General features: G+C 55.7%; 1 protein-coding gene across 1 annotated transcript in view; it reads right to left on the bottom strand.

The window, feature by feature from the left end:
• PDE2A (phosphodiesterase 2A) overlaps window positions 1–17,442 on the bottom strand; it is a 40,728-nt gene extending 23,286 nt beyond the window's left edge. Inside the window, exon 1 of the mRNA XM_088157489.1 lies at window positions 17,360–17,442. Coding sequence (XP_088013615.1) covers window positions 17,360–17,427 — 68 coding nt within the window. The 5' untranslated portion in view covers window positions 17,428–17,442. The remainder of the gene's footprint in view (window positions 1–17,359) is intronic.
• Window positions 17,443–17,822: the final 380 nt, after the last annotated feature.

Below are 17,822 nucleotides of genomic sequence, written 5' to 3'. Positions count from 1 at the left end.
TGCCCCTATCCCAATGACCCCAGGGAGTCTGCATGAATCGACGTGCTCAGCCGTCACACGATGACCACATGCCACACGGTGAGATGGACACCGGCAGCGCATCCCTCTCCCTCATCCTCCTCCTCCTCTGGCCAGAGGAGAAAGTTCTGGTCTAGGGGAGGATGCCCTGCTCTTCCTCCGCATCCCGGGACTCCCCAGACCCCAGGCACTCTCGTGTCCCTTCACCCCTGTATCCTTGCCCCTCCACGTCCCCGTGTCCCTGCAGTCCCGTGTCCCATTCCCTACCGTGTTCCTGCACCTCTGTGTCCCTGTCCCCAGGGTGTTCTTCAGGGACAGGGTGCTCTGGGGTTTCGCTGGTGGCTCGTAAAGGACCCGACCTTCTCGCATCGTCTCTCACCCCTCGTTAGGACAGGTCGTGACAAGGAAATGCCACCTCGAGGAATGGGCCAAGCAGGGGAGGGTTTAGGGACATTCTGCATGCTGCACCCTCCATCTCGTTTCCTGCACCTCGACCCCCGGGATGCCGGGCCGGGGGTCCCGGAGGAGGCCGAGGGTGGCCAGTGGAGCCGCGGGGCCATCTAGTGGCCAGAGCCACCGGGAGCTCCCGGCTGATTCCGGGCACCCTCCCGCAGTAACCCCTGCCTCCAGGCGGTCCTGCCCCTGGTGGGGACACAGGGCGACGGGCGTCTCTCCCCGGGGATGGCACAGGATCGTGGATACCTAAACCCGACGTAGCCTCCCAGGGCAGCATCTCACAGTGCCCATCTTTCTCTCTAGGACACCACCAGAGCCGCCAGATCCCCAAGATCAAGGCGTGGAATCCTCACTATGGGTTCACCCTGCTGCAGGTACCAAGCGTCACCCCAGCCTGGACAGGTCCTGCTGGCACGGATGCACGAATCCATGAATAAAGCAGATTCCCCGGTGGGAATAGCAGATTTCCTGTGGGGCCAGCAGTGGGAACACCCCAAGGAGCTGGGAGCTGGCAGGATCCGTGCCAAACCTGGCACAACTGTGTCACCAGAGCCAACCACAGTGCAGCTCACAGCCAGCACGGCTGCCCAGAGAACACAAAGCCACTGCTAGGAACAAGGACACAGCACAGAACTGTCCCCAGTGCTCGCCCAGAGATGCCTGGGGGCAAGGGGTGGGACACAGGGGTGCAGGGACACAGGAGCTGCAGGGACATGATGGAGGACTGGGGAGCAGGTGGTGGGACACAGGGATATAGGCACAAAGGCCTGGGGACAGAGAGTGTGACACAGGTGTAGGGACACAGGGAAATGGGACACAGGAGTGCAGGGACACGGAGGTGGAGGGACACAGGACAGGGACACAAGGACATGGCAGTGTAGGGGCACCTGGGGGCAGGGGAATGGGACACAGGTCCAGGGATGCAAGGGTGCAGAGACTTCTGCTGCAGTACCACCGTTGCATCCATGCATCATTGTTCATCTCCCAGTCAGTCCCAGGGTAATTATGAGCTGCTCCCTGGCTCTTCTGTGTGTCCCAGCAATGGCATCCCTTGGATGGGAACATCAGAGCAGTCAGATAGGCACACACAGCCTCAGAACCCAGCCGTGGAGCTGCTGGGTAATAACTGTAGGTGCTGAGGAGAGGCAGCAGTGTGGGTTTCCCACATTTCCATCCATCCTGTAGTTTTCCCTTGTTCCCAACCTGGAGTGGATCAGCGCTGTGCCTCCTGTCTCTTCCTGGGAACTTGGGGAGCAGCCACCCCGCATCCCATCTGGAGGGTGTCTGATGGCATCAATGGGAATAAAGTTCATGCAGGCAAGTAAATATTAACCTTTATTCCATGGTAATGGAATATTCCACACCAAAGGCACTGAGATAAACCTCACACCAGCTTTTCCCTGGGAGGTGCTGGCAGCAAATGGCATCAAACTCCCAAAGTTAAAGATTTTGGGAGGTTAAGGCACCAAGATGAGCCTTCACACCCCGTGTAACCCTAAAATCCCATTTCTCCCCATCCCTAGCAACTGCAGCAGCCTGCCCTCAGAACAGCATCTGTGGGCATACTGGACATACTGGGAGCACTGGGATGGGAGGAGAGCAAGGCAGGAGGGCAGCATGGCTGGCTGTTCCCAGCTGGGCCAGGACTGCTGTGAGTCATGTAGGATCAGCAGTGCTCCATTAAACTTGGCACTGGCAGCCAGGTGCTGGCTCTGGGGAGGCACAGGACTGTGCAGCCTTCTGGAGCATCCCTGTCCTCCAGGAAAGGAGGGGACACAGTGTCCAATGCAGGTGGCACATAGGGCTGGGAGTCCTGCCCATAGAACAGAGAGGACTGAGACTCAGCTGCTGGATCCATGAATGAATGGGGGTGTTATTGCTCTGGAGCTGCTAATCCAAGGTACACTGACAGCTCTAAATCCCATCAGAAATCAATCCATCAGAGCTCTTCCGCTCTGCACTAATCCCAACAATGGCACCTGATCGATATCCCATTTACTGCTCTGTGGTTTCCCCATGGATACATCCCACTCAGTGCCCTGGATGCAACTGCAGTGCCTGAATGGGGCAGGGAATGCTGTGGGGCAGGGAATGCTGTGGCATCCCTCACCTGAGCAATGTCAGGCACTGTGGTGGAGCTGCCAGGAGGCTCCATGGCACCAGGTGGGTTCACAGCACGGACCTGCTGGAAGCAGCAGGAGAGTTGGGAATGTGTGGAAGCAAGGAAGAGCTGTGCCTGCAGTTGTTGTGCACGTGTGTGAGTGTGTGTCTGCACCACTGTCACCCCCAGAAGTACCAGAAAACCAGCAATGTGGGATCCAGGATCCAGGTGAATCCCTTGATCCACCACAGGAGCCACAGCCCAGAATGATCTCAGACTGGGCAGGGATGGGGTGTCCTGGCACCAGCCCCTCTGCGGGGATGGCCCCCAGAGGTGCCAACTGCAGGGACCAGGTTGCATCAGGTCTGGGCCTTGGGCAATCATTGGATTCAAAGCAGGATAACACAGGGATGAGGATGGGATGAGGAAGTCCTGTGCTCTTCAACATCTTTATAAATGACTTGGATACAGGACTGGAAGTTCAGACTAAGCAAGTTCACAGACAATAAAAAACTGGGAGAGGCTGCTGACAAATTAGAGAGTTGGACAATCACCAAGTGTGTGAAGTTCAAGAAGGATTCTGCTCCTGGGATGGGGCAACCCCGATGTATGTACAGACTGGGAAATGATTTCCTGGAAAGCAGTGTCGTGGAAAGGGTGCTGGTGAACAGTAAGTTGAACATAAGTGACATGAGTCACACCCATGTCATGGGGGGCCATCAGGCCCAGCATCACCAGCTGAGTGAGGGAGGGGGTTGTCCCACCCTGCTCTGCACTGGGGCAGTTTTGGGCATGACAAAATAAGAAAGACATTAAGCCACTAGAGAGAGTCTAAAGGAGGGCAATGAGAGTGGTGAAGGGCCTTGAGGGGAAACTGTATGAGGAATAGCTTGGGCTGTTCAGCCTGGAGAAGAGGAGACTGAGGGGAGAATTCATTGCAGGCACAACTTCCTCGTGAGGGAAAGAGGAGGGGCAGACACTGATCCCTGCTCTCTGGTGACCAGTGACACTCCTGAGGGAATGGTCTGAAGTTGTGTCAGGGGAGGTTTAGGTTGGATATTAGGAAAAGATTCTTCACCCAGAGGGTGGTTGGACACTGGAACAGCCTCCCCAGGGCATTACCAAGCCTGACAGAGTTCAAGCAGCATTTGGACAGTACTTCTGGGGACATGATGTGACTCTTGGGGACGGTGCTGTGCAGGGCCAGGAGCTGGACTTGATGCTCCTTGTGGGTTCCTTCCAACTGAGCAGATTCTGTGGATGACAAACGGATAAGGAAGGGCCCAGCTGATGAAGTGATACCACTGATGAGTAAGTGATGGAGCCTTAGAGGGTCTCTATGGAGACAGTTCAGAGCACGGCAGGGGCTGGAGGGCCACTAGCAGCCCACACACATGACAGGGCTAATTAGGGGGACAAATGGGAAGGCAGAGCCCTGCTGCTCCCACTGTGGTGGTCAGGTCCCTGTGGGGCTGAGATGGTTCTTGGCTCTGTTCCCACACCTCTCTTCATTCTTCAGCTGCTTTCCCAGCAGCTCAGACAGTCCTCATGGACAAGCTCTGGGCATGGTGGCCACCAGCATTTCCAGCCTGGCTAGTGGGGTTTCATGTCCTGAGTTGCACACAGCCTGTCCCATGAGATTATCCTGCATGGACAGGGACAGAGCACACCTCCACTGTCCCCTCAGAGGGGTGAGGGAGAAGGGATATCCATGGGGACAGCCCGCATCCAGGGGGTTAGCACATGCCATGGTGAGAGCACACATCCAGGGGGACAGCGTGTGTCCAGGGGGACAGCATGTGTCTGTGGGGACAAACTGAATCCAGGGGGACAGCATGTGTCCAAAGGGACAGCATGTATCCATCAGGACAGCGTGTATCCATGGGGACAGCACGCATCCACAGGGACAACTGTGTCCATGGAAACAGCCTGAATCCCAGAGGACAGCATGTGTCCGTGGGTGACAGCCTGAACCCAGAAGCACAGCGTGTATCCAGAGGGACAGCCTGCATTCATGGGACCAGCACATGCCCAGAGGTACAGGTGACATCCACGAGGACAGCATGCATCTTGGGGACACTCTGTGTCTGGAAGGACACTGCACACCTGGAGACAGCACGTGTCTTGAGGCTGAACAGGTGCCTGAAAGGACAGCACATTTCCAGAGGGACAGCATGTCTGACAAGGGACAGCACGTGTCCATAAGGACAGGGGTTGCCTGGAGGGATGGGATGCCTCTGGAGGAACACATGGATTTTGGGGAAAGCACGTGCCAGAATGAGAGAATGCAGCAGGAGAAGGGACAGCAGGTGCCTGTGGGACAGCGTGTACTGGGGGCACAGCAGCCCCTGGACATGCAGTGCCACGCCACTATTCCAGGTGGCCCAGCAGCAATAAGGAAGATCTCAGCCCAAGCATATGGAGGAAAGGAATTGACTGCCAGATTAAATAAAAGACGAGGAGATGACGTCCATTGGCACTGGCTGTGTCACTCCAAGCTGACCCCACTCCAGCTGCAGGACTGGGACTTGGCCAGCAGCTCTCACTCGTCCCTGCCACTCTCCTTGGCCCCTTGTTCAGGGGTGGGGCTGCTGCCAGGTGACAATGGAGTGTGGTGTCACCACATGAGCACCCAGGGATCTGTTCAGAGACAGAGAAGCAGGCCTGGTTCCCACCAGCTTGGAGACCCCAAAGAAATGTGGCACACAAGGAACAGGGTCCCTGTCCCTGCACTGGTACCTGATCCCACAGGATTCTCAAAAGTAGGATGAATGATAGTGTCACTTAAGAAAGGGATGTTCCAAGCCCTGACTCCAGGGATGCTCTGAGCCCTGATCCCCGGGGTGGTCCATGCCTCAATCCTAAGAATGTTCTGAGCCCTCTTCCTAGGGGTGTTCCAAGCTCTGGGCCCCCGAGGATGGTCTGAGTGGTGATCCTGGGACACTCTGAGCCTTTACCCCAGGATGTTCTGAGCCTCTCTTCCAGATTCTTCCTTCAGCTTCCCACTGATGTCCCCAGGATTTTCCTCCCACTCAGTACAACACTCCATGGGCATCTCTTGGCATCTGGATGCTTGCTGCCATTGTCTCACCTGGCACCTGCCTGCTCCAATTCTCCCTCATCATCTCTTCTGTTAGCAAAGCAATCACTCCCCAATTTAACCTGGATTAAAGCAGTATTGCTCACTTGCTCCCTCGCTAGTTCTCTTCCAATTAATTTGTTCCTCGCTTTTATTTCCTAATTAATTCTTCAGGCTCTTTGGCAAGGAAACAACAGTGGTGCCTAGGGTCTCAGGAAGGGATCAGGATTAATTATCCCAATGGGAATGAGCAGAGGGGAAGCAAAACAGGGGCTTAACCCAGGATGGGGACATGGATCTGGGGTGAGCAGTATTCCCTGGACCACCCATAAGCATCCCATACAAAGGAGGGCCATGGGATGAGGGGCCCACAGCTTACATCTCCATCTTCCCTTGGGAATGTCACAGGAACAAAATCCTCACAGAAACCAATATGATGCCTCTGGGGGGATCACCCTAGGGGCAGGTTGAAGTGGGAAGCCAAGTCCTGCAAGGGTTAATGCACAGTACAGCACAGGGTGCTGGAGCTAAAAATACTGTGCCTTTCTTGGGATTTGCTCCAATGACTCATTCCTTTCTGTAATTTATTGCTCGTTACATAATCACTTTCATTTTCAGCTGGAGAAAAATGGAATATGTTTTTTCCCTTTTTCTTCTGTTTTTTAAAATGAAAAGGACATTTTAGCACATGAGCACCAGCCATTTTCCCAGTTCTTCCTGGCATCTTCCTGGCAAAGGGCTGGCATGCTGCCTTTGGCTCCAGCCTTCATCCAAAGACTCCTAAGAGCGTGGTGAGCTCTGGGGTTTGCTCAAGAGGGAATGGGGAGTGAGAGGCCTCTGGGTGCTGGGAGGGCAGAGCACCCTGGGGGCAGCTCAGTGGGAGGTTTGGGATGGGATGGGATGGGATGGGATGGGATGGGATGGGATGGGATGGGATGGGATGGGATGGGATGGGAAGATCCACCCATTGTGCCCATTGCCCAGTCAGGGTGAACACCCCTTGGCACAGCTGCAAGGGCACAGCTGGGCTCCAGCTGTGTCCCAGCAAACCCAGGGCTGCATCCCAGCAAGCCAAATATAGAGCACCATGGCCCAGCAAACCCAGTGCTATGTTTTAGCAATCCTGGGGCTGCATCCCAGCAAATCCAGTTCTGTTTCCCAGCAAACCACTCGGTTTGCTGCCTCCCAGAAATCCCAGTGCTCTGTCTCACTGAGTCCAATACAGTGTTCCAGCAAGGGCAGTGGCATGGCCCAACAAGCCCAGTACTGCATGCCAGCAATCCCCTTGCTGCATCCCAGGAAGTCCAGTATCATGCTCCAGCAATTCCAGTGCTACTTCCCAACAAACCAAGTGCTGTGTTTAAACCCAGAACTGTGTCCCAGCAAGGCCAGTACGGTGCCCCAGCAATCCCAGTGCCACACCCCAGCAAACCTGGTGCCATGTCCCCGCAATCCAAGTGTCTGCCAGCACTGCTGTCCCCACCAAACCAGGGCAGGGCACTCCAGTGGGGCACGGGGGGCTCTGGTCCGGGCCCTGGCTGGGACTGGAACAAGCTTCTGGCAGGGAGGTGAGAACCCCAGTCCCTGCCAGCCCCCCTGCCACCTCCACAGGGGGGCCAGGAAGCCTTGTGTTTGGAGCTGCAGCCTTGGAATTAACTGTGCCAAATGTTTTATTTGTGTAGAAACGCAATTATGTTAATTAAAGCATATCTGTAATTACAGCACTTAGTGGCCTATAAGAGCACAAGTGACTCTGGTGACTTCAGAGGAGCTGGAAGGCTGGCGGGTGGCTTGTCCCCAGCTCCAGGGAGCTCTGTGGCAGAGCAAGCAGCAGTGTCCCCATGGGGTGACAGTGGTGACCCCAGTGCCTGTCCACTCTGCCAGGGATGGTGCAGCAAGATGGGATGTTCAGTACCCACATCCTGAGCAAGCCACATCCTGCTGCTCTGGGAGTGAAGGTAAAAGGAAGAATATGCCTCCAGCACCTCAGGGATGAGGGAACAGGAAGAAAATGGATCCCTGAGGTGGACAACAGTGCCTGGGCAAAGGGAGTTTTTCTGGTTCTGCAGGTGGAAGGGGCTAAAGAGCGTATTTGTGAGGGGAAAATAAACGGGAAGCAGAGAAAGATGACAGCTGGAGCAGCAGCCAGTCAGCCCATGAAATGGCTGGGATCACATTCCACAGTCTCCAGGCAAAGGGAAGGGGAAAGGTGGCATCTGTCCCCACCTCAATAGAACCCTCACTATGGGCAGTGTGTTATGGGGGGACAAGGACTCCAGAGGGAACATGGTCTGGGGCAGAGGAGGGGCACAGGAGTGCCTGGAGCAAGGGAAGCAGCAATGGCAGGGCACAGTGCTCTGGCGTGGCCTCACACCCAGGTTGGTGTGGATCATCTGGTGTGGTTCCCCACACACCCAGACACTTTTCCTCCATCACGAGAGCAGCCAGCCTCCCAGGCCAACACCTGCCAACACAGTTTCCATCTTCCCCAGCCTCCCGCAGTGACAGAAAATTCCTGCAATCGCTCAGTCCAGAGCAAAAACATTTCACTGGAGCCGAAGGATTTCACCCTGCACATCCACAGGACAGATCCCAGTGTGGGGACCCAGTTAAGCAGCCCTGGCATCTACAGGCAAGAAAGGCAGGGATGGCTGCTGAGCTGCCATGTTTAACTTGGAGCCATCACGAGCCCTGCACAATTCCAGACCTGCATAACAATGGGCAGGTGCTGCAGGATGCTGGGCAGTGGCAGAGCAGCTGGCAGGAGCACGGTGGGAAGGGGACCGGCAGCACCAAAGCTTTGCCGGGTGGGATTTATTTGCTGAGCAAACGTGGGGAGGCTCTTGATCCGGCTGCAGAAGGCTGAGCCCTGTTTGCTTGGCAAACACTCTGCTCCGGGTGCTCCACCCTGGAGCATCAGGTCCTGTGCAAGCAGCTGCCCCCACTGCCAGGCTGGGAGAGCAGCTCCCGGGGCTGCCAGGAGCCACAGGAATGCAGCTGGTCCTGGTGATGGGGTTGGAAAGCCTGGCAGCCCTGCAAGGCTGCAAACTCCTGTCCACATTGAATGGCAGCCCTGCAAATCCCTGTTGTGTGGCATTCCTGTAAATCCCATTCCTGCTGTACAGCATCCCTGCAAATCCCTATCCCCACTCCGCAGCATCCCTGCAAATCCCTGGGGCTGCCAGGAACCACAGGAACGCAGCTAGGCTCAGTGATAGGGCTGGGAAGCCTGGCAGCCCTGCAAGGCTGCAAATCCCTGCCCCTACTGCAATGATGGCATCCTTGCAAATCCCACCATCATGGGGACCTCCAAGCAAAGCCACCAGCACCCCAAGGGAGCCAAATCAGGCAGGAGCATAGCAGGGTGAGATAGAAAACAGGGTTACCCTGAATCCCTGGGGAATTATCCTTGGATAAATGCAACACTACAGATGTTGCCAACTCATCTTTCAATTAGTCCATTTAGTTGATAACTAGAGGGGGGAAAAAAGCTGCTGTAGATGGTGGTTCAGCATGTGTTCATCACCTACCCTTTGCTTCTTTTTCTTTTCCTTTGCAGCACTTCTTTCCCTTAAAAATAATGGGAATAGAGCAGGCGCCAGGATCCTGCCTGTGCTTCCCATGCCCTATGCTTTCCACGAACCACAGCTCCCCAGGAGCATGGATTGTCTCCCAAGAAACATCACAGATTTCTAACTGGATTCTCCATCTGTGAACATGGCACAAGCGGGAGCCATTCACTGGGCCAGGACTTCTTCCCAAATGATCTAAATATTCCCATGAGCCAGAGTTAGTGCAGGGAGTGGGGACCATCTGTGGAGGGACAAGAGAGGACACAGCTCAAAGCCACTCATGCCTTGAAGGATCATCAGGGAGAGAGTGGCTCTGTCTGACACTTTCAACCCATTTCCCAGAGCTGAGTTTTTAACTTCCAAGGCCTCAGCTTTCCCTGAGAGAAGGGGAGAGGGCAACTGGAGGTGGGAACTGGCTGTGCAGATTTCCAGGGGTGGGGCTGGTGTGGGTACTGGGGCAGAGATGGAACTGGCAGAGATGCAGCTCAGCCCGGGGATAGGCATGGAGATGCTATATGAAATATGGAAACAGAATTGTTGAGGTTGGAAAAGCCCTCTGAGAACATCAAATCCAACCATTCTCCCAGCACTGCCAAGCCCACAACTAACCCATGTCCCCAAGTGCCACATCCACTTTTAAATGCCTCCAGGAATGGGGACTCCACCATTGCCCTGAGCAGCCTGTGCTGCACCCTTTCAAGAAAGGAATTTTCCCTAATATCCAAACTAAATCTAATTGGTTCATCCTGCTGGGTTGGTCCCTGGCACAGCCAAGATCCTGCTGGTACTGGGACCAACGCTGGCGCATGTCAGGCTTTTAATCCTCGATCATGCTTTCCATTAATTAATGGCTTTTCTGTGGTTGAACTGCTGGCTCCAGCTTCCCTGCCACACTGTTCCTGGACAGAGCACTGGCAGGACAGCTGGCAGCCAGGTGCCACCTGGGAAGAGTCCCCAGCCTTGTCCTCTTCCCTGTGTCACAGTCTCCACCACAGGGCTGGTTCAGGAGCCAGGATCCAACTGAGCTGCACAGGTAAGGATGGAAACAGGGTTCCCAGAGTGTCACCGTGGTCCCTTCTCCTGGGAGCACAGTTGTTCTCTGCTGTGCCTGCAGATTTGGGGTTGCAAGAGGGAGGGGACTGGGGGACATAACTGGGGTCCCCCTGCCCACGCTACAGTTCTCCACACTCAGCTGGCACACGGAGCTCCCTCCAGGCTCTTTGCACACCGTGCCTGACTCTGCACTTCTCACCAGCCCACGGACCTGCTGTCCCTGTCCCTGTCCCTGCCCGCGCAGCGGGGGAGAGGGGCTTCTCCAACAGCGCCAAGTGCCCACCCTCGCAGAGCCAACCTTCACCAAAACAGCGTGCCCACACAGCCCAGGAGCCAGCTCCCACGCTATTCCTTTCTTTTCTTCCCATCCCTGCATTCCCACAGGAGCAGCACAGTGAGACAGGTTGCTTTGTCTCCTTGAAGTGGGTGAGATGGTCACAACTGGATATGGGGGGGCCCCAAGGACATTACCCTGAGCTCTGGGTTTCCAAACACGTGGAGCTACTGGCACTGGTGGCCCCTCAGCCTAGTCCACAGCATGGCACAACACAGAAGGAATCCTACCCCAAGCAGTTCCAGGTGTGTCCTGGTGATCTGGTAGGTGCAGGATCAGCAGCAGGTGCCTGACAGGGACCCACAGCCATTCCCAGGAGCCTAATTTCCCTGGAGACAGTCAGACCCTCACGGGGTCCATTATACCCGGCTCCCACCGTGAGCAACTTGTTTCCTGTGGCATCCTCTGGAGCAAGAGCTCATCTGGCTCTGCTGCTGCATCCACCTGCATCTTGGGTCTGGCCAAAGGAAAACAGCACCCAAAGGGCACCTCAGTGCCCTTGGGCTGATTATGGGCAATGTTTGGCCCTCAGCAGTTTGGCTACCATTTCCACATGGACACTTCTCATGCCTCCAGACCTGTTTTGTCCACAGCCAGCACTGTTTTTCCTCATCTGAGCTTTAGCAGACCACTCCAGTTTTGGGGGTTTCATCTGACTCAGTATCTGTCCTACTCCCCAGTGAGGCCAGGACAGGTGCAAGACAGAACCAAACCACATGAGAGGTCCCAGAGAGCCTCTGGCTCAGCCAAAGGGGGAAAATCATGGACAGGAAGGCTGTGCTGATGGGGAAAATGGAGCATATTCTGCTGAGGGAGAATGGAGCCTACACGCCTGTGTCCTGGCAAACCCAACACTAAGTCTAGTCTAGCACCAACCCTAATGCTAGTCATAGACCTAACCATAAACCTACACCTAGCCATAGCTCTAACCCTAAACTTAGACCCAGCCTAGCTCTAAATCTAAACCTAACCATAAGCTTAACACTAAACTAAGCCTTAAATCTAGCTCTAACGCGGATGGTAACACTCACCTGCAGCATAGTTCTAACCCCAGCCCCAAATCTAATCCTAGGCTAACGATAACCCTAAACCTAAGATTAAATCTAAACATAAGCATAAACCTAAAATTAGTACTACTCCTCCTAATACTACCCTCAGCCTTAAACTTGGCCATAGACCTAATGCTGGCCCTAGACTCAAACTCTAACCCAAACTCTAACACTACTCTTAGATCTAACCTGATCCTAAATCTTTTATCTTAGCCCTAGATCTAACCTTAAAGCTAAACTTAGCTTTAGCCTTACCCTTAAGCCTATCCCTAACCCAAACAGTAGCCCTAAACTTGATCATAGCCCTAAACCCAGATCTAAATTAAGTCTAACTTTAGCACTAGCTCTGACCCTAACTCTAACCCTAATCTTAGATCTACCCCTAACCTTAGCCCTGACCCTAATCCTAACCTCAGGCCCAACTTCAGCCCCTCAGCAGCCAAAGGGAGGCCAAACTTTACCCCTGAGGTGCTGCAGGAGGACCAAGGGGGTCCCTACATCCTGCAGCTCCCGAGGATGTTCATGCTCAGGATCCAAAACCCTCCTCTCAGCATCTGCACGGGTTCCATCCCATTGTAGGAATACCTGGCTTGAGCAGCCGACAATCAAATTCTAGAGAATTGCCATCACCCTGCCTGAGTCAGGAGATTAGGGACTCTGGCACTGTTCCCCATCCTTGACCCCAGTTTCTTACTTACAGCCTTCATGGCTTCCACCTGCTTTTTCCAAGCAGGAAGGATGCTGCCATCCACCTGTCTGTGATCACACTAGTAAAAATCACAGGGAAAGACCCCATTTTGGGGGAGCAAGGGAAAGACCCCATTTTGAGGGGAGCAGGGGAAAGCACAGCAGCACTCACAGCTGGTGTCCCTCCAGCCAGGCTCCAGCCAAGTATTGGCTTGAGGACAGGGCTGTGGAGACATCCTCGCTGCAGGAGTAAATACACAGGGCAGCTCTGGTGTGAGGATAAACCCCAAACCACCAAGAAGCTGCACAGAAGTCCCAGAGCATCACCACCAAGCAGCAACATCCTCACCAGGCTGATCGATGCCACCGCTTGGCAGGGCTCCATGCCTCAGAGCCAGGCTGGGGACCAGCAGGGGCTGCCAAAACCTGTGTTCCCAAATTCTGGCTGCTTTTGCCCTCTCAGGCAGTAGCATTAGGGCTCTGCTGCAATGGTGTGAGACTAAGTGTGCCTGTCAACAACGAGGGGTTTGCATGGAGGTTTTCCTTGGAGCATCAGCATCCTCAGGCCGTAGCAAGCAGACACTGAACTTAAGGGGACATGGACAGGTCACTGGCCAGACCCCACTCCACAGCCCAGCAAAGCACAGCCACGCTCAGCTGGCACCAGCTCCAGAGAACAGAAGCGGGAAGAAAACCCTCCACCTCTCTCTGCCTTTTAAATGCTCCTTATAAATATCTTCTCACTGTCTTCTGAGTCACCCAGCTGAAACGTGCAAGTTACTAACAGCCTGGGAAGGGGCTGGGAAGCAACTGGGAGCCAGGGGAGGCTTCTGGCTAAGTCAGCACTTTGTTCCAGAGCTGCACCTGCAGCTGCTGTCTTCTATTCCCTCCTTGGGTGGAGAGCAGAGGGCTTTGGGGATGCTGAAACACATAGTGAGGCTGTTCTCCATGGCCACAATGCTCAGGCTAAGCTCTGACCCAGCCCCAGCCCCAGCCAAAAAAGTCAGGGTTTAACATTTTCAGTGGGAAATGCAATCCATCCCACTTCCAAATCCTCCTCTTTGTTCTATTTGATTTATCACAGAAAATACAAATTGGCAAAGGCTTGAACAAAGGTTTCAGAAGGCTTGAACCCACCCAAGATTCTCCCGTGTCCTTCTTCCCCTGTGACTCCACACACCAGTGATGAGGGCAGGGCTCAGAACTTGGGTCCAGGAGCAGGATTCGGTACTGGGAGCAGGATTTGGGGAGAGGAGTGGACCAAGGGCTGCTGCTGCCAAATAACCAGCCCCAGGGACACTCCTGAGCCGACACTCAGCAAGTGCCATAGCCTGCCACAATTCCTGCCATTCCCCGAGGATGCTGTGTGGATGACAAGGTTTGGGGACAGCTTGCTACAAGGTGTTCCAAACACCTTCTTACACCTTTGTAGACCTTCCTATAAGGCCAGATTGGATGAGGAACAACCTGGTGTAGTGGAAGATGTCCCTGGCAGGGGATATAGGAAACTGGATGGGCTTTAAGGTTCTTTCAAACCCAAACCAATCATCCCACAATTCAGGCTCCAACCCCTCAAACATCAAATCTTGCTGTCATCACCCATTGCTGCAAGGCAGGTGAGAGCCCCTCACACACCCCTGACACCTTGTCTGGGGGGATGTGAGCTTCAGGCTGCCTGCTGCCCACACCCAGCAGCCTCTCCACTGCCTGACCCCAGTGCTGCTGCTGCTGTGCAGATGGAGCCATGTAGCAAACAAAGCATCTCCCCACACTCACTATCCAACTCACTCCCCCCTCCAGGCAGGCCAGTCCATTAAGGACAACAGGAGAAAGCTGGACAGGCAGAAAGTCCCAGGCAGCTCTGGGCCCTCCTGATATTTCTGTCTGCAGCCCAGCACAGCTCCTGCTGAGCCACGTGGGAGCTGGGAATGAGACAAAAGCAAAGGCAAGGACCAGGGTCAGAGGGGAGCAGGAGGAAAGAGGGATTCCCAGAAATTGCAGCTGCATCCACCGTTGCCCCTGGGGAATCCTGCATTCAGCCCTAGATGGGTGCTTAGCCTCCTAGAGCCCTCAAAGCAGCACAGCCCACAGGGGAAGTGGAGAGCTCTGCTGTAGATGATGGCCAGGGCACACTTGGTGAGGGTCCTCACTAACAGAGCCAGAATCTGGCCCAATTCCCAACACTTCCAAATAACTGGCTATTCTGAAGCTGAAGATGCTCAGGGGGATGCCCCGGGGTAATGGAGGGGAAATTCCTTGCTCGCTCTGGAGACCTCCCATGGACAGGTGCAGGGTGCTGGGAAGCTCCTGGCATATGCAGAATGCAGGAAGCTTGCAACCAGGAGTTTCCTCTCTATTTTCCCTGCCAGGCACCTCCAGACTCCAGGGCTGGGTGCCCAGGCAGGTGGGTGATCCTGAAGAGCCCCAGTTACAAGGGCAGGAAGAGCCTGAGGCTTTGAAAAACCCAGAGAACATCACCTAAGAACCCCAACAATGGGGGACCAGGTTAACCTCATTCCACTGAACCCACTTCCCTGGCAAGTGAGTGCCTGGGAGGGAGCAGAGCCATCCTGGCCAGTCAGGACAATGGAGTGATGGAGTGGGTATTTTCCATGGCACTTTACACAAGCAGCCCAGGGACTAGCAATAACCATGAAGGGTCTGGGGCGTTCTCCAGGGGGTTTGACAGCCTGCCCTCACCTTTGCAGGTGCTCCAAGGCTTCCAAAGGATGGCTGAGCCCAGCTCATGCCCTCCGCATCCCAGACAGTGCTGTGCCCTGAAGGAAGCCCTGACCCCTCCCAGCCTCCGCTGAGCTGGATCCTTCCCGCAGAGACGCTCAGAGCTGCATCTCCTTCTCCGTGTTTTCCATCCGCAGAGCCCAGTAGCTTCTTCCCCAGCCCCGGCTGCTGTCAGATGCTGTGGCAGCAGCAGCTCCAGGCACCCTGGCACCCCACCCACCTCTAACCAGGTCAGCGTCCACCCACCCGGGAGCACACTTCCCGGCGGGAGACAAGGAGGAAACGGGTTAAAACGTGACCTGGATAATGCTGCACCTGCATCCCCTTGCAAAAAATGCACCATGCACATGGGAGAGCTGGGCCACCACTGGATCCCAGGCTCACACAGCATTGTCAGCCAGCATCGAACACCGCAGGGCGGGAGTGGAGGCAGGGAGCAGGCAGCACCCCTCCCCACAGCGCTAACCTCGACACGGCAACCCCTCCAGGGAGCACTGCAGGGCCAAGGGCATCATCCTCTGACAACTCTCGGGAAGCTTTTCCACCTCTGTATACCCCTCGGGGTTTATAGGAACAGGGACAAATATCTATGAAGGACATATCCTGGGTAAAAGGGAAAAGCAGCTGGACTCACCATTCCTACCTCACCTGCCCGGGGCAGCTGGAGGGGCACGGCCAACGCAGCTACGCCAAGCTTTTCTGTCATCTACTTTTTTAAAAAGCCTTTAAACAGCAGCAGAGGCAGGAGAGAACATGGGGATTGCATGGCATTTCAAGACCTTTGTGTGTTTTGCTTAAAGAAAAGGACGTGTGCACATGTTCAGGCAGCACCAGGGAAGGATCTCTGCAGGGAACAAAGCACACACAGCACCAGGGAGTGAGCCAGGAGAGCTGAGGGAAGGATGCTGCCTGCAGAGACAGACCCAGCACCCAGGGAAGCGTAGGAGGATCAGCACCTATTGAGGCCATGAGAAGACAGATCCAAGCCACACAAATTTATGTAGGCAAGAGAGATGCTGGAGGGTATTTTCTACAGAGAGAGACAAAGTTCTCATCCGAAGGTCAACTCATGAAGACACAAAAACCCGGTGAAGGAAATGTGTAACGCTGGGGCAGGAGTGGATGGAAGCTTCCCTGCACCCCAATAGTCCTGTCATCACCTAAAGCACCTGCTCTAGGAGACCCAGAACTGCTCCTGGGCACATCCCAGTGCAGCAACGTGCCTCCTGGTTCTGGTGTGGGCTGCTGAGCTAGGCAGTTTGGCCAGAGCCTGAGCATGTGGAGCTGGCACTGCCAGACAAAGGAATCCAAGCACTGAGAAGCCTTCCTCCTTTTTGTCCTAGACCTGTATCTCTTTCCTGTGGTTCAGCTCACCCTCTGGCAATGTGGGATCTGCTCCCACCGGATTAGGGGGAAAAGGGATTGGGAGCACCCCAGATGTCTTGGTACCCAGGAGCCAGAGCAGCCACATACTGTGAACTGTCCGTGCAGCCTGCTCCCCTGCAGCTGTGGAGCCTCGTGAGGGCTGCACATGTGTCTGCACAGACACGGGGGTCTCTGCCAGCCCCAGCCAAGCCTGTGGGCAGTGGGAATTGAGACACTGCAAGCTTCCCGTTAGCCAGCTCAGCCCCTCTTCCCACGTGGGCTCTTCAGAGCATCACCCTTCCCTGCTTCCAGGGAGCAGTCATCCCTTAGCAAGGTCACCCACGCTCTCACACAAAGCCCCTTGTGGCTGCTGCAGCATGAGACCACCATGACCCCTGGAGCCCCATTCCCACCTCACCATATACAGAGAGGTACTGTGACACCAGGACCCCCAAATCAGTTTGGCGAGTGGGTGGATGTGCAGGGGGTGGCTTCTCTTGCCCTGTGTGAAGCTGCCGAAACCACAATTCAGAGGCCTGACCTGAATTTCACAAAGTCACCCGGGCCCCCCTGCAGCCCACCACTGGGCCAGGAGCCTTCCACCCTTGCAGGAAATCATCATGGGATGAGGGTGGTAGGGAAACAGGGAGATTCAGTTCACATCGGCCCTCTGGCACAGGAACACCAGAGAACCCCAGGGCTAGCAGAGGTGGCAAGTGGGGAACAGGGAGGGGTCGCGGTCTCTTGTCATTTCCCTGCCATCCCCTCGTTGACGGCTGTCAGGCAGGAGGAACTTTTCCCTGCGTCCCTGACGTCTCCTTCGCTCCTTTGCCCAGCATCACTCCTAGAGCATCCCTCCCTCTCGGCGTGGTCCCCCATCCCCGGTGCCGGCGGGAGGGAACTCACATGTCAGATGCGGCCGCCTGGTACGGCTGGCTCCGGCAGAGGATGGAGTGTCCGCAGCCCTGGCCCATGGCTCTGCATGCTTCGGCAGCCCTCCCAGCCCCGCCGCCGCCGCGCCCGATTCTCGGTGCTGGCTGGGAGCGGAGACTCCCGCCGCGCTCAGCTCGCTGCTGTCACCGAGCCCGATGCAGCGCGCCGAGGCGTGCGGGAGGGGAGGACGGAGCGGGGGCGACGCTGATTGACGGCGCTGCTGCGGCTCCGCGGGGCTGGGCGGGGGCCGAGCCGCTCGGCGGAGCGGCCGAAGGGGCCGCACCTGCCGCCCGCCACCGCCCACCCCGGGCCGCGCCCGGCCTCGCCCGTGCGCCGCGCCGCGCCGGGGAGCGCTGCCTTTGTCTGGAGATTGGCCGCGGGCCCTGCCCTCCGCCTTCTCCCCGCGGGGACAGCCGTCCCGCCCGGCGCCTCTGGC

Source organism: Sturnus vulgaris, chromosome 2 (assembly GCF_052056855.1).
Source record: "Sturnus vulgaris isolate bStuVul1 chromosome 2, bStuVul1.hap1, whole genome shotgun sequence".
Classification (NCBI taxonomy): Eukaryota; Metazoa; Chordata; class Aves; order Passeriformes; family Sturnidae; genus Sturnus; species Sturnus vulgaris.
The sequence above is the reverse complement of the archived record's forward strand: the minus strand, read 5'-3'. Positions and strand labels throughout refer to the sequence as shown.